The sequence below is a fragment of the Monopterus albus genome, unplaced genomic scaffold, assembly GCF_001952655.1.
Source record: "Monopterus albus unplaced genomic scaffold, M_albus_1.0 scaffold126.1, whole genome shotgun sequence".
NCBI lineage: Eukaryota > Metazoa > Chordata > Actinopteri > Synbranchiformes > Synbranchidae > Monopterus > Monopterus albus.
Genome location: NW_018128006.1, coordinates 958,494 through 981,132, shown reverse-complemented (window position 1 = coordinate 981,132; position 22,639 = coordinate 958,494). Strand labels below are relative to the sequence as shown.

General features: G+C 39.8%; 1 protein-coding gene across 6 annotated transcripts in view; it reads left to right on the top strand.

The window, feature by feature from the left end:
* Positions 1 to 20,313, top strand: part of LOC109967203 (MICOS complex subunit mic25a-like) — a 95,427-nt gene extending 75,114 nt beyond the window's left edge. For 2 of the 6 annotated variants that reach the window (XM_020612610.1, XM_020612609.1), the window contains exon 9: positions 8,131 to 8,769. In XM_020612610.1, coding sequence (XP_020468266.1) covers positions 8,131 to 8,172 — 42 coding nt within the window. In that variant the 3' untranslated portion in view covers positions 8,173 to 8,769. Of the gene's footprint in view, positions 1 to 8,130; positions 8,770 to 19,932 lie in introns of those variants that run through there. The other 4 variants (XM_020612607.1, XM_020612606.1, XM_020612605.1 and 1 more) reach the window with 4 other exon arrangements.
* Positions 20,314 to 22,639: the final 2,326 nt, after the last annotated feature.

The following is a 22,639-nucleotide window of genomic DNA, read 5'->3' as shown; positions in this document are numbered from 1 at the left end:
TCAGTTTGACTGTTTTGAGCAAAGAGGGCTTGTCTTTTTCTCTTTGGCACTTTCTTGTTTTTGATTCACAGGGAAGATCAGACAGGAAGCACTACTTACGCATGCACTCAGTAAAATGTAGCCTTTGTACTTTACTTTTCAGTATTCCCCGTTTCTTAATTGGCCCTACTGCAGTATTATTCAAAAGCAAAGAGAAGTCCCTCAAGTATGTGCATAACTGCAGCCGTTTTAAGTTACAAATCCACAGGCAAGTTAGCGAGAAAATTGTGAGGAGGAAGAGGGAAAGTTGGAGGACAGAATACAAGAATCCAAAGTTTGTACAGTAGAAAGTAGTACAGTCTGAAAGTAGAGCTGTTCATCACACACCCGACCTATTACTCTTTGCTTACGTCTCCTCTAAGGGGCAGTGGGGGCTCCCCTTGGCATACAGTAATGCAGCATGTGATGATCAGCTTGCTGAAACTCGATTCCTCTGCTCTTGTACTAATGTAACGTGCGCACGGCTGCCTGTACGTGTGTGCACTGTCAATAGCATCTGAACCTTTGTATCTGCCCTGTATTACACCATGCAGACACAGACACACTCTCGTATACAAACAGTTGAACTTGTGTTTGTGTTCTTGTATTTTGACACTTAAAAGAACCAAATGTCCTTACAAGGCTTGGCGTAGTGTGTGTGTCTGGGTGTGTATGTATGTTTCTTTCTCATATTAGCTGGTGTGAGATAACGAGGAGTGAAGTGAAGACTCTTTGAAGACTATCTTTAAAAGAGCCTGGCAGATCATACACAGTGTGTGTGTGTCTGTGTGTGTGAATATCTCGCTACATTGCTGTCTGCTTTAACCTACACATCAAGGTCTTTTCTCTTGATTGGCCCCCAAGGCATCTCCCTAACTTTCACCCCTTCAGTCTGAAAGTTTATAAAGTTCTTCCTCCATTTTGTGTCTTTAAAAACTGTCACAGTTAGTTTGGTTATCCATGACAACTTTTTTTCCTGTAGATTACATGCTGCATAGGCTGTAAACAACGTAGGATGTACAAGATGGCCTAAAACACTGTGACATAACCATTAATAGCATTGCCAGCCATCAAACCGTTTTGCACAAATCTAGTATTAGGCAGTTAATAGTAATTAATACAATAATAGTTTGTCTTTTCTGGGTCCACTCGCCCCAGCAGAAGTTTTTTCATTTGAAAGAAATTGCCATAGTCTGAGGAGTCACTCGAGGGCTATGTTGGTCCTGGTGACCTTTGACATAAACAGGTATGAGGTATCATATCTAATTTTTAAGTAGACCTAATTATCAACAGTTGTGGTTTTTATATGCCAGCACTGATAAACTATCAAGTCACAACAAAGTTTATGTACTTTGTGTCTAACGGGTCCCTTATTGATGCTGTCTAACTTCAGCCATTAAGGAAACATAAAAAAGCCCTGGCTACTTAATAAATATAAAATAACGATGATAAAGATGCTTAAAGAAATTCTCTGAGCTGTGGGCCCAGAGAAACTGTTTCATTTCTGTTTTCTGCTTATTTACAACTTGATGAATAATGTCTTCTGTGTTGTGGCTGCAAGTTTCAGTCCTGCTTATTTTGTCAGTTCAAGTTAAGAACAAAGAAACACCGACAGGAGAAAAACTTTGCATCACTGAGCTATGAGTGAAAAAAGAACTTAATTGGTATTGCATTTAGTCCAGTTTTAGCTTTGTTTTTTTTGTTTTTTTTTATTACAAAGTCTTACAGAAGTGAACGTGATGTGCTCTGATCAGTGTCACAGCGGGTCAGTCGGCAAGCCTGCATGTCACAGACATCTTCCAGCTGAGGTACATTATCATCTTTATGCATTTGTGTGTGTACATACGTGTGTGTCTGGTGGCCAGTGAGGGAAGGATTCCACGGAGCCTGCAGACACACAGCAGACAACCTTGAGTCATTATTCTCTGTGAGCCTGAGCCCGACATGGGCAGTGCTACATGAAACATACAGACACTGACCAGACACTCAGTGGGATTCTCTAGTCATTTATCTGCACTCTTAGATGTGAATACATACATTACACAATACACATGCACACACGGTCTGTACACCTGGTGAGATTCGCAAGTCATTTAGCTCCAGTCTCAGAGAGAGAGAGACTGGCTGTGTTACTGATCAATGTCTCTGCTCACAGTGGAGAGAGGAGAGAAATCTTTGAGAGCTGTTCCTTTCAGTAGCCTATGTGAACAACACAGGTTAATGTCTGTTAACAAAGATAATATTGTCTGCTGATTGTCTGAAAGCACACCACTATCCCAATATCTTTTTACATGGTGGTCGGAAGCAGGTGAGCCTTATATTTCAGTGGCCATGTGGCCCTAAATTTAACGGTGGTGGAATTTCCAACAAATGTTCACACTCTGGGTGTCTTGAAATGTCGATGAAATAAAAAAATCTCATTTAAAAGAAAAAAAATCTTTCATTATTTCACATTTTCATCTCAAATAACCACAGAAAACTGTTTAAAAGAAAAATAAAATCTGCAGGCTCCATTTGGGCCTGCTGAGCACAGATCTGTGTGTAGCTATGGCCGGGTTGGGTTCTGGCCAGCTACAAGTTGAGACCTCAGAAACTGTAAATGCTGTTACTTTCCCCTTCAGTAAGACCAACTACTGAGGTGCACACACTCAACACGCATGTCTTCTGAGCCTTGCTGAGGAGTACAGACAAAGCAGGCTTTGGGTCTAATATCCAGGGAGTCACTTCTAAATTTAAAAGCTGCCCGTCAGACTGAAGAGAGAGAGAGAGAAACAGGGAGACGAGAGTGGGGTAGAATGAGAGACTGGAGTAAAACTTAAAGCAAAAAACTAGAGAGTGCTGAGGGACAGCAGAATGATTGAGAAAGAGATTTGGGAACACCCCTGTTCCTGTGTACCTGGATAGTTTCTTCTGTTTATATACTGTACATGCAGACAGTCTCTCTAGTTGCCTTTTTCCTTGTCATGTTATCATTGTTTTCAAGTGCATCTTTAAACAATATTCAAACACCATGTGTTTACAGAATTATTGGTTATAATCACTTCTATAATTGTCACAAAGCAACTACTGTAAAAAAAAAAACAAAAAAACTTTTTTTTAAAACAAAAATTAAAATGAGTCTTCAGCATTCCCAGTTAGCCAAACAGTTTTTCCAAAGTAATAGCCTTTTTAGTACAAAGCTGCCAAAGCTGCTAGATGGTCTAGTGAGACTCAGAACAAAGTCACACCAGAAACCACTCCTTTCTGTTCTTTGCCTCTTCTGTCCTGTGTCCTAAAGCTACTGTAGGGGTGTAATACAGATGTCTGTTTGTGACAAACTGTTCAAAAGGCAGCCTCCAGCATTAGTTGACTAATCAGTAAATGTGTCAGTCCAGTAGATCCCTCAGATTACTGCTAATGTGATGCAAATCACTTAACAGTTACACAAAGCTCAATTCATCTCAAATTAAAATCCTATTAATTCAATAAAAGGCATATTTATGACCACGCTAGGTCATTAATTTGACTAAAACACATTAGTGTTAGATGATAAAGCATCCAAAGAAGAACACCACATCTGAATCAAATCTGAGACCTGTGGCTGCCTTTAACACTCTCCATCAGAAGAAGCCAAACCGATGTAAACTCTGGTTTTTGCTCTTTCTTTGTTTCGCTCTCTATGTGCAAAAGACCGTGACCTCTTCGGTCTGGCAGCCACTGTTTCGGATGTGGTCTGGTGAGAACTCCTCCATGGCTGACTTTTTGAAATGACTACTCGCAGTTTGAAACATGCTTCTTATAACCTTCTCTAGGTGGCAGGTGGGTCTAATTTATGGACCATACTTTGGCAACAGTAGAAAAGATGGAATAACAACAGAAGGGTTGTAGGCAGCAGAGTGCCATGAAGGGGGTTGTATAGCTAAGAGACACTACACCATGTCCCATTTTCACTTGATTTATCAGACAATGTGTAAAATCTTAATTAATGCACCTTTAAGGATTTCCTTATTGTGCTCATTAGAAAACATCTTGCTCTGCATTACAGTGAAGGCCCAACATCACTCTTGACCAGTGGCAATATATCAAGGTTAATTGTTTGCAACCAAGGCAGTATATGAGAGAAAAACTTGTCTGTTAACGCAGTACAGCAGCCTAAATTTAAGGAAGGAGCCTGAAATGTACATCTGGTGCATGAGAAAGGTGCAGCTCATCTGTGTTATCTGTCTTATGGATTATTAATAAATTAGATTTGTATTTTGTAATCTTGCCTTCCCCATGTGTTCTCCTAGCTGTTGAACTTCCCAGTTCCTGACAGCCATGACAAGTTACAGCAGGGAGTAGGAGGACTCGCTAATGAGACGTCAGAGTTGTCAGCTATCATACTGTAAGACATTCTGTAAAATTGCCCAGTGCATTAAGAGTGACAGTCCTTCTCCTATGGAAAGGGCATTAATTTGCACCTTAAATTTCAGTTTAAATTCCCAGTTTTTGTGCTTAGCTATTAATAAGTCGTTGGACTGTTGATCCATTGACAGTCATGCCATCCAGTGCTACAGCTAGGTGAAATAGTGAGTAAGAGGTTTGACAGATGACACTTCATCGCTCCTTTCCATCAGAGGTCTCTTAAGCGCTGTGTTTAGATGGAGCTTTTTTTCAGAGCAGCAAAATTCAGAAACAAATCCCTCCCATTTAATATCTACCTGATTTTATTTTTTAAGGTAAAAATGTCCTCTCATTAAATACCTTTAATCTACTTAGTTAGCAGTTATAAACAACCACCTGTACAATCTACCAAAATCAAATGCAACAGCCTTGCAATAAATCCTTTGTGCAATGTTCAGTTTTTGTTGACATTGTGTCAGGGCGATGTACTGCATTATATTGAGAGGTTTTGGACACTGTAGTGATTTGAAATGGCCCAGCTTCATTGTACAGGAGCCTGTATGTTGTTTCTGAGGCATGCTTAGTGTACAAGTATGATTCCCTATGGATAGCACACCAGAAGATAAGGGGAACAGAAAATAGTTTCATCAACTTTTGATAAGTCAATTCTCAAAGAAACCCCCAATTGACAACACTGATATACTGATAATAAATCTGTGTCTGTTGCCGATCTGAACACAGACGGACTTTCACAAAGCCAGTGAATCACAGCGGTATAAAACCTAATATTGATTTCTTTTTTCTTTTACCTTCAGTTTTATTCTTGATTGAGCAGGAGTCATGCTGGTACAAAGATCACAGCAGCTCAGCTACTCTACCTGCAGATAACAATATAGAAAAACAAACTGAGGAAAAATACAAAGAGAAAACTGAGGACAAAAATTTTTATTAAAGAACAAAAGCGTATGTTGTAGATATGCACGTGTCGAGACTGTTGGATAAGGGTGGTAAATGTGAAAGACCAATGAGAAATAAATGGAAAGGCCTTGAGAAATATTGGACACTGAAAAAGAAAAATAGAAAGGAAGAAGGGGAGCACACAGTGAAAGCAGAAACAGTTAGGTTTAAAGTGAAGGTTGAGATTGAATGTTGAGAGGCACAACCTGGATTAAGTGGAATAAATGTTAGAGCAGACTTTCACTATAGGGGGTTTGAAAGGAGAAAAACCTAAATTTAGAAAAGATAGAGATCAACTAAAGGTTGCAAGAAAATAAAGCAAAGAAATGAACCTTAAAGAGGCCATGGCATGCTCATTTCCAGCCATTTAATGTTTAGTTGTGGGTACCTCTAGATTAGCTTTGCAAACATTAACAGGCATGCAACATGTGGTTTTTTTAAAAACTTACCATTACGTCCCACCGAGTAGTGGAAACTTCAAGGCCGGTAAATCCAACTGGTGATCGCTGTGTCTTCCCCCACAAATCCCTTGTATTACAGGCGACCACATACATTCCCAATAGGTAGCCTTGCACCAGCAATAACATCATGGATGGTTGGAATCTTCTCGCCAATCCGCAACACATCACATGCAGCCGACACACTGGCCTGAAACCAGTTAAAACAAACAAGTACTGTGCTTCAGGGGGAATCCAGCATTGATCAGCTGATCATTCACCGCCCCAGAGTGCTTCACTGACCGACTGATTGTAGGTTTCCAACCACTCCATTCACGCCACAATAGACCCGGTCAGGTAAAACAGCGAGTCCCTGTACATGAACATTCCCAGACGTGCAGCAACCTCAGGCCCTGTATTTTTCTCCACACCTTCTGGTCACAGTTCAGGCAACAGGAAGTAAAATAGATCTATAAAACTGCCTGCAGTCGAAACATCGTGTTTTTCGAATGGCACCAATGGATGTCAGGCAAGCTCTCATGAACGTGCACTGCCCGGAGATTATGACCACTCAAGGAAATCCGTATTACATAAGACTTTCCATAGCTGGGGAAAAAGAGTTTGCGGGACCTGTATAAACCGAATTGCTTCTGCATAGAAGCACAACAACACAGTGTTTTGACCTTTCAGTCACGGTTAACATGAGAATTCATTTTTAGAAAAAATATGAGTAGTCAAGAGAAGAAAAAAGAGCAAGTAAATAAATGTGATGGCAAACACGAGTGGAGAAAGTTATGAAGAAGAGGACATTAAAGAACAAAGGGGGATGCAGTAATAATGGGGAGATGGGGGAATGAACACTTGTGAGAGAGAAAGATGGAGAAGAAACAGCCAGTGAGTGTTGGAGGTATAAAAAGTGAGAATGGAAGGATTAATGGATACAGTTAGGATCGAAGTAGTTATAGAGGAAGGGTTAGAGATGGACAGAGGATGAAAGGATGTAGAGAGAGAAAGAGAGTGTGGGTCCCTCGGCAGTCAACACTAATGAAGAAGAATGAGGGGCCTCAGCTGCTCACTGGTCCTGCTACAGTACTGACCACACAGAGAGAGAAAGTTTTGCACATACATAAGTATGCACTCCTCAAGTTATGACACAGAAGCCATGAAGCGAACAAGCAGTTGAACTCCACATTCACCTCATTGCTATGCGTGAATAAATATTACTAAATGTCTTGTAGGTTTCTTTAAACTAGGCCTAATTAAGGACTAGTTTTTTCGGTTTTTACATTTGTTCTGAGAGAAACTGAGCCATGGGAGTTTCGCACCAAGCTTCTATATTAGTGTAGGTTCCTTTAATTAGGGCTAAAGTCTTGCAGTGTTTTTTATATCCTCCTCCAAAAAAACATAACTTTTCTATTAACTTGATGTACCATGGTACAGATAACACTTTTTGTCCTTTGACATTCTATTTATGACTCTGTGCTTTAACCACTGTGACTTTCGGCCCACTAGCAAAAACAGGTTTGAAACGTACAAGGAAAATACATTTTTAGTAGCTTTCCACTATTTTTGCAAATGGGTTGAATTGACTTTAAAAGGTGGCATTGATTTGGAGTACTTTTTTTGTCAGATTCATGTTTTTCTTCTGCTCTCAGTTGAACATCTGTTTGTGCTCCATTAGCTGTGACTGCCTGCAGACAAGAGGAAAAAATATCTTAAGGAATCCCTGAACTTTATTTCCACCTTAGTTCACAGTTTTGAACAAAAGTTAATAAAGACTCTCTACAACATAGTAATGTAATTCATAGTGCAGTGATGGAGTTCTTTTGACCAAAAGTTTTATTTTCCATCTAGCATATTTTTAATTCTTGAGGTTGAAGACAGAAGTAGTAGTAAACGTACTTTGGGCAGGTGTGGTCATCCAAGGATATAAGTGCTTTTCTGCAGTTTGTGCCAAGCACAGGAAATTGTTCAGTGGTAAAGTCTGAGATTTTGGCAGGAGCCAACGTACTGTAATATAAAGAAAACAACAGATGTGGTAAAATTATTTAAAAAAAAAAAAAAGTTTCACACAAATTACACACAAATTAGCATTTGTGTGTAATTTGTTCAGATAAGTTTAAATGAAGTTTTACTTTGGCTCTAACTTTTTTTATATGTGCTGGTGAATCCAAAATGCTTCCACACATTACTTCTCAAGTGGTTTGGTGTCATGATGATTTGTTTAGTTTCCTCCACTGAGCATTTACAAAGAGAACAGTTACCTACTTTCCTGTGACAGTGCATAAATACATACTGTATGTACACTGTGAAGTTTGAATTCAGTTTATTCATTATAAATTGTATATTTTCCCAGTGTTCAGTTTGTAATCACAACTCCAGGACGATGATGCTTTGACAGGCTTCACACAGCGTAGACGTAGACAGACTGAGACTGAGCTGCAACTAAACCCACAACAAAAAGGAGGCAAGTTCTTCAAGATGCTCGGAGCAACCTGTCTGCCAACCAGTTTGAAAATTTGTGTGCAACTGTACCGACAGGAATTAGTGCTGTTTAGGAGGCAAAGGATGATCACACCAAATATTTTTTTGATGAAATATTTTATTACTTTTTAAAACTTCTCACTCTGCATTCTTTTTTCACAAGTACCTAAGACTTTTGCACAGGACCAATAATAATTTGGAGCTTTTGACAAATCAACATGTTGACCTTCAGTTCTGTTATTTTCTTCCTGCTACTCCCTTCTTTTCTTTCGTGAAGTGAAGTACTGTAATTAAGCCCTGGGAGAAGTATGGCTTGTTTTGCTCATGTTGTAACATTTTCAACTCAATGATGACCCAGCCAGGATACACAAATCAAAACTATTAACCAGGAATGATTGGGCCATTCCGCACTCCACAGTGAGCTGGCTCAGCTGGCCTTAAACAAATGATTGTGTTGCAATCTAGGCGTAATCACTGATTTTTCCACACGGAACCATGCTGCCTGTAGTTTGGGGCGTTTGCCATGGGAGCTCTGTATAGATGATGAAACTGTGAGTGTTCAGGATGGTAATATTGTGCTTTCCACTGGAACCAGAGCTGTCATGATTTATCTGAAGTGTGGTTGACTTTTACAGGCTGATGTTGGTCAAAAATATAATGAAGGCCACTGGAGCTGGATGTAGTGCAAGAGAAAAAAAGTGCTCAGTATTTATTTGCATATGTTTCTTTGTTGCTCTACATTTCATTTATGACTTTTGCTGTCACAATTTTGTACAGAAATATCAAATAGTACTAATTTAACTGCTTAGACCTGTGTGTTTCCTGAACTCTGCTTTAAGAGTATGTTTGTACCTTGTGGCATTTTAACTGTATGACCTTTGAGTGCGTTTTTGTGCATCTGTGCAATGCCAAGTTTCTTACTGAAAAACTGCCACATTTGCTATCAGGAATGGAGGGATGGAGTTCAGGACAGGTGTTAATGTTGGTGTAAACACACACACGCGCGCACACACACACATTCACAACAGGACATGAGACTGTGATTGATATGAACCTGTGAGTCCAGTTTGAAGAGAAAAGAAAGACTTGAATGTAGCTGGCATATTGTTCTTACTTTGGCATTTTATTTCAACCCAGTCTCACAGCAAATCGGGAAGCTACATTGGTCCACAATTCAGAACATACTACTCTCACAATAACACATAGAAAAATGTGACATTGAATCAAAAATTGAAACCGAAAGTTCACTGAAACTATGCTACATGGTTACCTTTAGGAACACAATCTAGATGGTTACGGTCAGGAAACGGCCCCTGGGGTTGGTTAAAATTTTTGAAAACGTGCAAAACACAATGTCAGCCATGGGACACGATCTCCGGTTCTCCGCATGAAAGTCAGGTGTTGGTTTGATCCGCCTACCACCTTTTAGTGGTTTTAACATTATGAAGTTCTAAATTGTACACTTTCAACAGACACTGCATACAATGTTAGCTTCACAATTCACACTCCAGTCCTGTTGGTGGCAGTAATGCTTCATTTCCTTGTTTGACAGCCACCATAAAACACCAAGAAGACCACAAAGAAGGACGTGTCATAAATTTAAAGCTGTTACTGTAACACTACGATGTGTTACGCTGTGGACCAATGTAGCTATTATGCATTTTGCTGTGAGACCGGGCTGTTTATTTCTTTGCAAATAACATCATTGATTTCTGGCACATGTAATCATAGTCTCCCTGACCTGTCCATATGTCAACCACCTCACTATTTCTGTGTGGCTATTTTGGCATTCATTCATGCATTTATGGCCAAGTACGCATGCATCATTGCCCAGTGTTTGTAGAAAGGTTTTTCAGTTGGTTTATCTGAATGTGTCAGTTTTTGCTTTAGTCTCCATTTTATCTATCTTTAATGAATCTTCCTTCATGTGTCAATTTTGTTTTTCTGCCTGTGCTTCCTTTAAACCAACACCTTTCATCTACAGTAGCTTCTACATCTTTTTATGGCTTTGTCTACTCCTCTTTTTGTCTCTGTTTTATTGTCTTGCCTCCTATCTGTTTTGCTTGTTCTAAAGCCTCTTTCTTTTTCTCAGTCGCTTCCTTCATTTCTCACTGCCAGCTCCACAGTTGACTTATTGATTTCATTTTCATACTGTTGGCAGTTGTTCTCTTCCATCATAAACCATCAGCGTTGCCTCCTTTTAAGTTGGCATTGATCATTGTACTGCTGATCACAACCAGTCACCACTGAGCATCATTATCTGCTCTTGCTCTTTCTCCTTTGTTGCTCTCCTGTCTTGTATTGTGTGCTCTGTGGGTTATATTTCTAATATAGCTATTCAGCACATCAGTGAAATAATAGCCCTGTACATCTTGCTATTTAGGCAATGACTTGGGCTTCTCTTTTTTCCCTCAAACTGTTGGGTGTTGTTAAAAAAAAGGCTCATTCAGTTAGAAAACTTGGGCTTTAGAAGTAACCTGCATTCCAAAACTTTCATAAGAAATCATAACCTCGGTCTTCTTGTTTAAGAGAAGTGAACCGTTTTCCATTCATGTATGTGTCTGTGGTTGGGAGTTGACTTTACTCAGTTTATATCAAGTGTGTGATATATTTCATATAGATGTGTGTACTGGACTTGACTTAAGTACTGACATGTATACCATGGACATCACCACTTCCTTCCACTATGCAAAAATGAAGCCAAAATATTGTGAATATGGCGGCTGCCATTTTGCTTTTTTGCAACACAGTAGTTGGTGACCAGAAGTGGAGTGACGGCATCAGGCTGCCAATCAAAGTTGTCAAATCAACCAAAATACACCTCTTTTTGTATCATTACATTACTTATTAAAAACAAATTTACCAGAAAATGACCACTTGTACACACATTAGTTTGTTAATAACTACAAAAAAAAAAAAAAAAAACACAGAATTGGCCTCTGGAGAAAAATCTTGATTTGTACTTTGAGTTTGTAATTTGGTTCATATCCCTCCCTGACAGGGGGGAGGTGGGATTTATGGCCTATACTGCAACCAGTATAGGTGGCATTACTTTTGGAAGCTGTCATGACATCCATTTTTTATACAGTGGATGGCCATTAGTCAGTAGTTGCAGTTGTCCCAAAAAGATTAAAATCTGTGTTGAACATTCATTTAATTAAATCTTTATGAGAATTTAAAAATCTAGATTTTAAAGAAGAATCTGTGAATTTCAAAGTATTTTTCCAAGGTGTCAGGAAAATATAAGCCAGATTTTTAATACTGACATCAAATGAATAGTGGGTATTGCAGTTTTCTTATAATGTTTTGGAACTGGGGTTCCCAAACGTTTTCAGCTTGAGACCCAAAAAGAAATGTGGTCTCTCTCCAGGACCCAAACTTAGAAAAATACATCATGGATTGCTACAACATCTGTGTTTGTAAACTACCAATAATGAGCACAACAACCCCTGAATTTAAAATGTAGCCTATATTAAATATATTTATCTCATTATTCTCAGGAACTTCATTAATTCATTAATCCTGTGATGTACTTTGATAACGTTACATTTCTTACCATCTTATAACAAACTTGTATGAAACGAACATCACTGGGGCTGTTGACAGTAATGTTATATTCATTACATTCAGAATGAACAGACCATCCTTATCATAGGTAGCTACAGGTGTGGTGTAATATGCAGCTTACATGCCTGTCGTTTTATTTCATGTGTAGTCCAACCTGATCATACTCAGTGATCCACAGAGCTCTAATTTACTTCAGCCACCCAGTAACTTTCAGTAGAATGTAGAGTCTGTGCTGTTCCCTGTCCCTCCTTCTTCCTCTCCTTCTTTTTCAGTATGTTTACAGTCAGTCCCAGTCTCATTATTTTATAAAAGGGAGAAGACGAATTTTCACATATTTGAGCCATTTACACTGACATTTTTGCTTTTGACATTTCTTTGCAGAGCTTTAGCATTAACTTTACCATTCTGACTGCTGTAATCGTTCCTGCACTGACTGCACTCAGTGGCCACTTAACCTGAAGTGATTAGACGACGGTGGATCGAGCAGCTCTACGATAATTGCAGCAAACTTTCAGCAACACAGATCCTCCCTTGTGCACTGATCTGTCTGATGTTCCTGGCCCTTCATTACTTTGCTCATCATCACACGCAGCAGCTGTTTATAGTCCGAGGTTTAGCCTACTCTTTATGGTACCTGGTTCGTTAGCTGCTTTTGCGCACTCAGCATCAGCCAACAAGGCCGTTTTCTTGTTCTGTCACTCCTTTTCTGCACCGCCGGTCACAGGTTTTCTATCTCTTCAAGTTTCATTTGCTACCACATCAACTTTGCAGATGTGCAGGCAGCAGCTCTCAGAGCTGTTAAAGCTTGCGCCAGCAGTGTGGCTACAGCTGTTGAATAGCTGTTATCTGTATAGGCTGTAAAAGATCCTATCTAAGTGGCTTAGGAGAAAAGAAACTCGGGAGTTCAGGCCAGACGCGGCCTGCTGAGATCAGGTTGAGAGAGAGAGAGAGAGAGAGAGCCTGGCACACAGCATCTGAACTAAGCACACCTGCTGCCCACATAGAAAAAAGAGCTCTCTTCTTCTAGTTTGATTTGGAAAATGAATTCATATATTACAGCATTGCTGTGCATTTTACTCTGCCAACTGGTGACCCAATAAACACAGATCCTGGACCCAAAATGGGTCAAGACCCTAAGCTTGGGAAAGGCTGTAAATATAGCATTTAACATTGTATGTCATAAAATTGCAATTAGAATAATATTAAACATTATTTGACAGTTGGTGCTGTAGCTGATGTTACACAAAAAGTACTACTCAGTCTGTTAAAAACTCTTGTGGCTTTGAAAAAAAAAAAAAAGACGACATCTTCAACTGTGTTTGAGAATTTTTGGAAAAGTAATTATGGGAGCAGGGGAATTATAATGAAAGACACTATGTAGAGCATAATAGGAATTATGTAATTCCAGTGTTTATGTATGTTCACCCATTCAAGTAACTCCCGTGAGTCCCCGGACATTACTAAAGTGTAATTCTAAATCAGTGGAATGCCATTTTAAAACAATGGAAAGAAGTGTTATGTCACAAATAGTCCTGCGCTTTTCGTTTGTTTAGCCCAGTATCACAAATCACATATTTGCATCAAGGGGCTTTACAGTGTGTAGAACATGCGACAGTGCTGTGTAAACTTAGTTTGGCAGTGCTTGTCTAAATGTGTTATACCACTGTGGGGGTCCCATTTGTGTGCATTGTGTTAACATGTTTTTGTGCTGTGTGGCTGCTCTGCCAAGCATCTTCCTTGAATAAGAACAAGTAATGGGCATACTTGCATACTCTTAGCCACTGTTTTGTTATACACAGAACTTTCTCTTACTTTTTTTTTTTTTCTTTGAGAGAAATAACACTTGCTGGGTCTCTAAATGCCACCTGTCTTTCTTTTCCTGTCCTTCTCCCACTCGCCCTCCCTCTTCTGTATTCCCCTTTCCCTGTCTTTTGTTGCACTGCAGTGTTCAATCGAACAGCACATCAGCCCAAATCTAGAGCCTGTTTCCTCTTTCATGTACCTCATGGTCCCTGGTGGCTCTCAGACACCTCAAAGCTTTCAAATAAGGGACAGGTTGGGGGTGTGGAGACATAGAAGGGAGGGGTAATGTGGAGGGTACTCACAACGGCCTCCTGAGGGAGGCATTTTCACCAGCTTTTGTACCCCTGACTCGCTGTACCCTGACCTTTCTGAGTGCCACCATGCCTGTTGGCTCGCGCCATCAGACCCCCCACTCTCCTTCTTTTTCTGCAGTCTCTGATGGGGGTCCCGATAATAATTCCACACAGTCCTGTATTGTGTTCTGTTGAAAGCCACCTCAACTGCATAAGCAATTGACACACCTAGTTGTGTTTTTTCTGGCCACATACCAATATTATGGTCTGCATTTTACCGCCCCTTTCTCCCATGCATAGGAAGTTTGTTGGAACAAAGATCCCCAGCTGGGATAAGAGAGGACAACAGCGGGGCTTTCAGGTGGGTTTTGTACTGGCTTTTGTCGCCTCAAAGCAGCCGCAACATTATCGGAACAGTCCACTTTGTACCAGCTTCTCTTTTGTGTCATATTGTCACTCAATGCATCTGTCTTTTCACCTCCTCTTTCTCTTTGAGTTGAAGCCTGCCTCTCCTTTGTGATTGCTCTCCAATTCACACCCCGAACTCCCAGACATTGATTTTTTTTTTCTTTTCTTGTCTGGCCTTTTTCTAAATAAATAAATACCATTGTGCTATTGTTTGCTCCCAGAGCTGTGTTGACAATTTCACTTTAAACTTTGAAAATAGATGGTTTATAAATGTACTGGAATTATTTAGGATTCTTTGACTAGCAAATGCACCAACAGCAGCTTATTATTTCTGCTGTGGTGAACCGTGGCTTATGACTTTGCAGTTGGTGGGATTTTTCTTTTTCTTTTTTAAATGTATTTATTTATTGTGCTTCCAATTGAAAGTATAATATAGTGCTGCTATATTTTACTTAGAAACTAAGGTTGTACACTTTTTGTCAGTGCTTTAAGCAGTAAGGTTCACTTCTGTCTTCTTTAAGAAGTGTGAACATGCCAGCTGATAATGAGAGTCTACAGTATGTATCTCAGAGGTGCTCTGAGCTAAGTGCAAATTTCAGCAAACTAACATGCTCACAGCGACAGCATTGAAATGCCAATCAAAGGAAAGTATAATCTTTATCTTATTCAGGTATATTTACCATGTTCACCACCTTACTTTAGCCTGGTACTTGATTTTCCACATGCCTATAGAAAGAAAATCACTTTCGGCTTTTCCCAGTTAGGGGTCGCCACAGCAAATTGTCACACTGACGACTTGCATATTGACATTTGGCACGTGTTTTACGCCTGTTAGGTATTTTAAGTCAGATAGATATTGGTTAGATACTTTATGTATTAGAAATGTTTAGTGGAGATAGGATGTCTAGTTAGACTGTTAAATGCTTAGTCATGCTTATGAGTTTCTACAGGGTACATCTGGTCAAGGATAACTAGAGAAAAGAGACAGAGACACCTGGGCTCCTGCACACACAGTATATCTACCTTCCTTCTCTCCATCATGTCCGCCAGCTCTCTCCCTTTCCCTGTCATTGTGCCAACTTTAAGAGTCCTTATTCTCAGACCTATACTCCTGCCCTTCCTCTTCTCTCTCTGTCTACGAATCCTTCTGCCTCCTCTCCTTCTTCGACCAACAGTAGTCCGATTTCCGCCAGCACCCTGTAGGTCAACAGCACTGGTGGCGGTCGTTATTAACCTGGGTCTCGACTGATCCAGTATGGAATTCGTACTGACGATTTGCATGTTTCAATTTGGCATGTTTTTACGCCGGATGCCCTTCCTGACGCAACTCTGACACAAACCCGGGCCGCAGCGGCGAGAGCACTGCGCCTTAAACACTAGCCTACCAGGGACTATATTTAGCTCCCAAATTGAAATTTTGACATCATGATAATCATCAAATTTATAAGGATATGTTATCTACTCACATGCCAGTGCTGCTTCATGAAAATTCAAGGCCAGCAGAATTCATCTTGACAACTATGAATGTCAGTACAAAAATTTCATGGCATTCAGTTGGTGTTGAGATGCACCAGTCAGCCATAGTATTATGCCCACCTTCCTAATACTGTGTACCCAGGAATCAGTGTGGCAGTTGGTTGGTGCTTGTCACTCATTATGCATCTTTTGTGAATCCTTCCATAGTTCTTCTGTAAGGAAGAGCGCGGATTTGTCAACCATTCAGTGAAAAACGTGTGTAAAAAGACTGATATAAGGACAAGTTAGAGATCGTGCTTTAGACTAATTCACCAGCCTCCCCACTCTACGTGTGATACCACCACCATATCCTCTGAATGTTTCTCTTCATAGAGACCAATGTACAGTATTTCTCATTTTCAACCATTGTAACAAAGATTCAAGCTAAATGAATCTTTTGAAATGGATGAATGAAACTTAAAAGTTTAATCTACAGTAGTCGACCTCATCATCAGTAAGCCTCGGGCGTCCGTGACCCTGTTGTTGGTTCACAGTTTGTCCTTCCTTAGATACAGTTGGTCGGTACTAACCGCTGCAGACTAGAAACATCCAAAAAGACCCTCAGTCTGGAAGACACTCTGACCCAGTCATCAGCCATCACAATTTGGCCCTTGTCAAAGGCACTCAGATCCTTACACTTACCTGATTTTCCTGCTTCCATCACATCACCTGCCTGATATACCCCACACACTGACAGGTGCCTCTGTAATGAGATAGCTTTCAGTGGTCATAATGTTATGGCTCATCTGTGTATTTCTGTCTGGAATAATGGTGGACGTACTAACCAGTATCCATCCATAGAGCCACACCACTAGCATAGCTAAAAAATAGTCAAAAGCATGATTCAGTAGTTGTTTTCATGCATTATTATTTGAAAAAGTAAGGAACATATTAACTGATCATGAAAATATTGGCTTGGCCTCTTGATTCCTTTATTTTTGGACATTTGATTATCTAGGTAACCTAAAATAAACTTTGTTAGTGTAGATGATCTTTGCAGTAGGTGTTTTAGACTACATCCCCCTCCAGCTCCATCCCTCCACCCTTCAGCAGTGGATTGGTCTGGCCTATCAACCACAGAGCCCTAGCCTATCACCTGGGAGCTCCAATTGCCTGCCAGTCATCAGATAAAATGGATTTCCAGTTGAGTCAAGGCTCCCAGGCTGGATCAGACAAAATAGAGAACAGGCAGACTTCTGCTGCTTGTCTGCCTTTTCTGACTTTCTGTTTGTTATTTGTTTTTCTCTTTCTGTCTTCTGCTAAGTTCGGCTCCTTCTCTCACCGATCCCCTGTCTGTCTCCCTTGTCTGCTGGCTAGTCACGTGTAATGAAAATAGGCTTGTTAAGCCAGTGCACTATGAGGAGGCAGTGTGATGTAACCCCAGCAAGTGAGTCAGTGTCTGCTTTAGCTCAGGATGGGTCTTCAATTAGAGCAACAGGTTGGGAGATCTATTAGCTACCAGCTACAGTATTTTAATACAATATATGTGCTCAGATAACATTGTGACAACCTGTCAAAGTACAAACTACTTTTGCTGAGCTACATACATCGTACAGTAGGCAATCCTAATATTACACTGAAGCAGAAGGCATAGCCTTGTTACACAGGCATCTTAAGTATGCTTTGATATGTTGCATTCTACATTATTTCATATATTTCATTTATTCATTTTCTCAGTGTCATCAGAGCAGAGACTATTGCTGTTTCTCAGATGTGAGGATTTGCTGGATTTGTTTCTCTGTTTTGTACCATTCTAAATTCATTGTCTCTGGGTTTTGGAATAATTGAATGAGTGAAAAAAAATAAATTAATTGATCATGAAAATATTGGATCTGAAGCAAACAAATGCATTAGTACAGCAACTTTTTTAAGGTTCCCAGTTTCCAGATTGACCAATAAGGTCGTTAAAGGGTAAGTCAGGTAATAATTTATTTTTCTTTTAGCCAACAAATCCCAAGACCACAGCCAACAAAGAACTGATCCGGCTAACAAAGTATTGTCTGTGTTTCCAAAGCCTAATAGGTTATTCCTCTGTTGTAGACCTCCATTGTTATTCATCACCACCGTTGTTATGAATCTGCTTCAATTAATCCAGAGTTCTACAGCATGAGCACTGACTAACACTGGAAGGATAGAACATACTGTGTCAATCTTAGAAAGCCTTTACATGCATGTTAGTTTTTGCATTGATATTAAAATTCTTTTATTAGTTTATAAGGCACTGCAATACTTGGTCTTGTACTACTGTATTTATCAGAAATACTTTATCTTCTCAGACCCCCTGGTTCATCTCTTTTAGCTGAAAAGAGGAGCTGAAATTATTATTTTTAAAAGTAGACTAAAAGCCGCTGTCTTTTATGAGGTGCCTAAAATTTGATTTGAAATATATATGTATATTTATGTGTGTGCGCACATTTGACTTGTAAAAAAGACACTATGTAAATAAAGTTTTATTGATCAATCTAGAAACTATTATAAAGCACCACTGCGCCAGCCAACTGTAACGCTAAAATGTTCCGTCACTACTGTGAACAATCATACGCTATAGTTTTCTTTGAATCAGTCTCACACACTGTTCTGCCACCACAAATACTCGTTAGAAGATAAGGGTAGGAAAGTGCTGAGAACATTGCTGTCTTTGGTATTTTCAAGAGTTTTATTCACTACGAAGTACCAGCCTTACATTTTGCATACTGTCTATATTTTTGTTATAGATCAACTGTTTTTGCAAATTTATTTGAAATTAAATATTTATATACTTTTTAAAATTGCTTCAAAATCCTTTATCTTGAAAATTGAAGACACTATGCAAGACGTCCATAGTGACATACAGTATGAGAGAGTTTGCTTTTGACCTGATAACTGTGATTGTATAGGTTGAAGGCCACCGCCTCCTGTCCTTGTGTTGCTGTATGTGTATGTATGCAAGCACATGTGGATTCCAACAGTTTAAGTCACTGTAATATGTACATATAAACACCTACTTAGCTGTACCCAGTGATGTAAAGATTGCAGGAGAAAGTTAAGATGGAGGAAAGAGGATATTTGATAGAGGAGTACTGTAACTGAAAGGAGAAGAGAACCAGTGATAGAGTGGAGCAGGCAGAATGGATTGGGAGAGTGGGAGGTGAGGAGTGGAACCCAGAGGGATGAGATGAGAGGACAGAAAATGAGAGCCATATTGATCACACTGCACTGTGAGCCTCTCTGTGGTTTTAATGGTTTGAGTTTCGCAGCTGGAGGGAACTCTGCAGTGCTTAGAACAAGAGAGAAAACGTTTTTCACACACACACACACACACACACACACACACACACAGTCTCTGTCTGTCTACCAGCTGGCTTCAGGTCAGTGCACCCCGATCCTTCAGCCAGTTTATCCCATTGCACCGTTCCACATGGGCTCATGCATGACTTCAGTGACCCCAGTGGTCATTCTGAAATAAAAACCCTCCTCCCTGCTGCCACTTACCCTCTAAAGCCAAGCAGCCTGATCAATTTTTGACTGGGAAACCAAAGCAAATTTACAAAACATTTTATGATTTAAAAACTACATTGGATTAATAGTAGATATAACTCAGAATTTCTGGAATGAGTGATGCAGAATTAAATTGATCTGAGAAAGGATCAAATGGAAATATCTGCCACAACTGCTGCAGGCATGTGTTAAATGTTTCACCACACATTATAACTCCTTATTTGCATCAAACAAAAGTGCATAAGCAAAGCACAACTCTTTATAGGTGGAAAAAGTCTATGCCTAAACTTCAAGTGCACTGAAAGGTGAAGGTTGAAAAACTGACCAATTATTTACAGTAGGATTTCAAGGGGAAAAGTCTTAAGTATTCTAATAGTGTCCTGTAGTTACACTTTGTTAGTGCATGAAAAGCCTCTGGAGTTGCAATGTGAAGCTGAGTAACACTGGTTAACAGGTTCACTTCTCTTCTTTACTGAGATAATCTTTACCATTTCCAGGTTTGACCTTTCAGTTGTGCTGATTTAATGCACCAAAGAGCATCTCAAAGGTCACAGGGTGTAACAGGAGTGCAAAGGGACTAACCATCCTTTTTTTTCCACTTCTTCTCTTAGAACCTGCTGGTAAACCATGGATGAAGAGTGAGAGGAAAAGGGTAAAACAGTTACTTGATGAAAGCTTTTACTTTGGCCCTTGTTTCCTTCCTGTTTTTCACGGAGAGTTGATTTATTGTTAGCATGCCTTGTTTTTGTTATGATATTTATCCACTGTATCATCTGTTAATTTTGCTCCATTATTCTGCACTGCTGTGTTTTACAGGGAGCCTTTTTGGGGACAAAAAATATGTATACAGTACTTGATTCATGGCCTGAGTCGGTACAGTTTCATTTTAGTCATTTTAAACATCGACAAAGTATTTCCAAGAGTTGAGCTGTAAAGATGCATCTCCATCAGCTGAATGTAAAATTCAGTTTACATTCAAACCTCTGCTGCTTGTGAACAGATGAAAAAGAAGAAAAACGCTTCAGGTGCAAAGAGACCATCCTTGTTTTAATCTCTAACTGCACTGATTGAGTTGTACTGCTTTTGAGTTGTATGGTTATGTATTTTTAAACAACGCAGGAATAAGCTCAGGTAATCCTGGCCACGACTTTAATTCATCAGACATGTGATGCATTATATGATTTTATTAAACTATTCATACTCTATCTTGGTCTTATTTAGTTTTTCCTTATGGGCTACTCAACTCATTTTTGTTCATTTTGAGTTCTCTCTTATTTTTGGTAGTTTTAATGCTCAGTTTGCTTACATTGCATTTCAACTGAGTGATTAATCGATTTCTCAGAAGAAATCACCATTTCCTTTCAAGTCACCTTTAAGACTGAAATGGTTAATTAGGTGATGAGACGGAGCCTGACACAAGCCACGCTACATTCACCAGTTAGGCACATCAGGCTGAGCCTTTTAAAGCTAGACTACTGTACAACTCAACTAAAGGAAAATGGTGGCAATAAAACCATACTATAACTCTTAGCAACTTTTGTTTTAAATAAATGAACTAAATGTTTGAGCTAAGAGTTTGGGGGTGGTCCAAGGGGACATTTACTAAACATTTGCATTTAATGTTTTGGCAAACAGTAAAATTGTGTGTGTTCACATTTACTAAGGAGTCGCAGTGGGCTTTTGTGGCGGAGAAATAAGGAATGCGGCACCACAGGAATTTGCATGTTGGGCCTCATGCAATATGTATTTTAAGGTGTTCCCATTGAGAGAATGGAAATTTACACAGATACCCTCAGCGCCTGATTTACCATGGCTATGACAGAGGGAACCGTGACGAAAATTTACTGTCAGGAGAAAGCAAGTGTAAAATATGTGGCCCTGCTCTCAGTATGGCAGCTGTTAGTCATGTGAGAGCTCCCTGAAATTAAGAACATGTTTGAGGAGGGAGCGGGTGTTTGTAAATTGCATTGCTCACCTGAGGAGAATGTGAGGGACTTTGCAGATTTTCAGGTCAAATCATGCTTCAATTACTGAACAGGAAGTTGCTGATGATAGAGAACTCACAAACAATACAGATGATTTTTTTTTTCAGAAGGAGTTGTGCTATGTTCAGACTACTTTCTGAAGTGACTCAAATCCAATCTGTTCCCCTCAAAGTGACTTGGATCTGATCTACTTACAGATGTGTGAACATACCAAATCCAATTATATTCAGATTGTATCTGGGTCACTTGCGTATGTGGTCCTAGATATGAAAAATAAAAGCATGGATGAGAGCAAATATTGTGACTGGTCAGTGGAGAAATGAAGATGTTTCTCATTTGTAGGACATTTATGATCACTCCAAGGTGGAGGGCACATGCCATAACTGAGCAGTTTGGAGGAAATTGTGTGATTTTATTGTCCCACAGATGACGTCATTGTTATTCCTGTATACATGTGGCTCACATTCAGTTGAATCCGCGCATGTGTGGCAGTTACGGAGCTGTATACATGCCATGTAAATACATGAATCTGAACCCTGACTATAAAAACATCGGATCTGACAAAAAGATCAGAAATGAGCATTAAGGTCTGTAATGTGAACATAGTGAGCATCCCATGTGTGACCAACCAGGTTCCCATCCAAATGCAGTGGAAATTCTTTACCAATTTTCAACAAAACTGGTAAAAGAAATTGCAAATTAACTTACTTTTTCATCCACTACTGTCAGTGGAATATTAGGAGTTGGGTGACATTAATCCTCCAGATGGTGCCATTAAACCATATCAGAAGAAGAGGACTCAGTGAGGTCTATTAAAAGAGCTGTGAAGAAAACATGATGGAAATGTGGCATTTATGTGTTGTTGCATGTGAGCAGGACGTTGGCACGGTGGTTAGCGCTGTTGCCTCACAGTAAAAAGGGTCCGGGTTCACGACCTTTCTGTGCAGAGTTTGCATGTTCTCCTTGTGCTTGCGTGGGTTCTCTCCAGGTGCTCTGGCTTCCTCCCAGAGACATGCAGGTTAGGTTGATAGGTGACTCTAAATTGCCCATATTAGTGCATATATACAGTATATATCCCAATTTGGATTGCGTCAGGAAGGGCATCCGGTGTAAAATGTGTGCCAAATGTATACATGCGAACAGTTGGTTCGCTGTGGCAACCCCCAATGGGGAACAGCCGAAAGTAGTAGATGTTTGTTGAATGCATTTATTTGAAGATGGTGTTACATCCTCGTCAATGTTCTCTATAGGTTAATGATTTCATCCACTGCCATTTTTAGTCTCCTCTGTGAAGCGGAAGCTTTAGTGGGCGCTGAAGCTACATGCTTGTGCG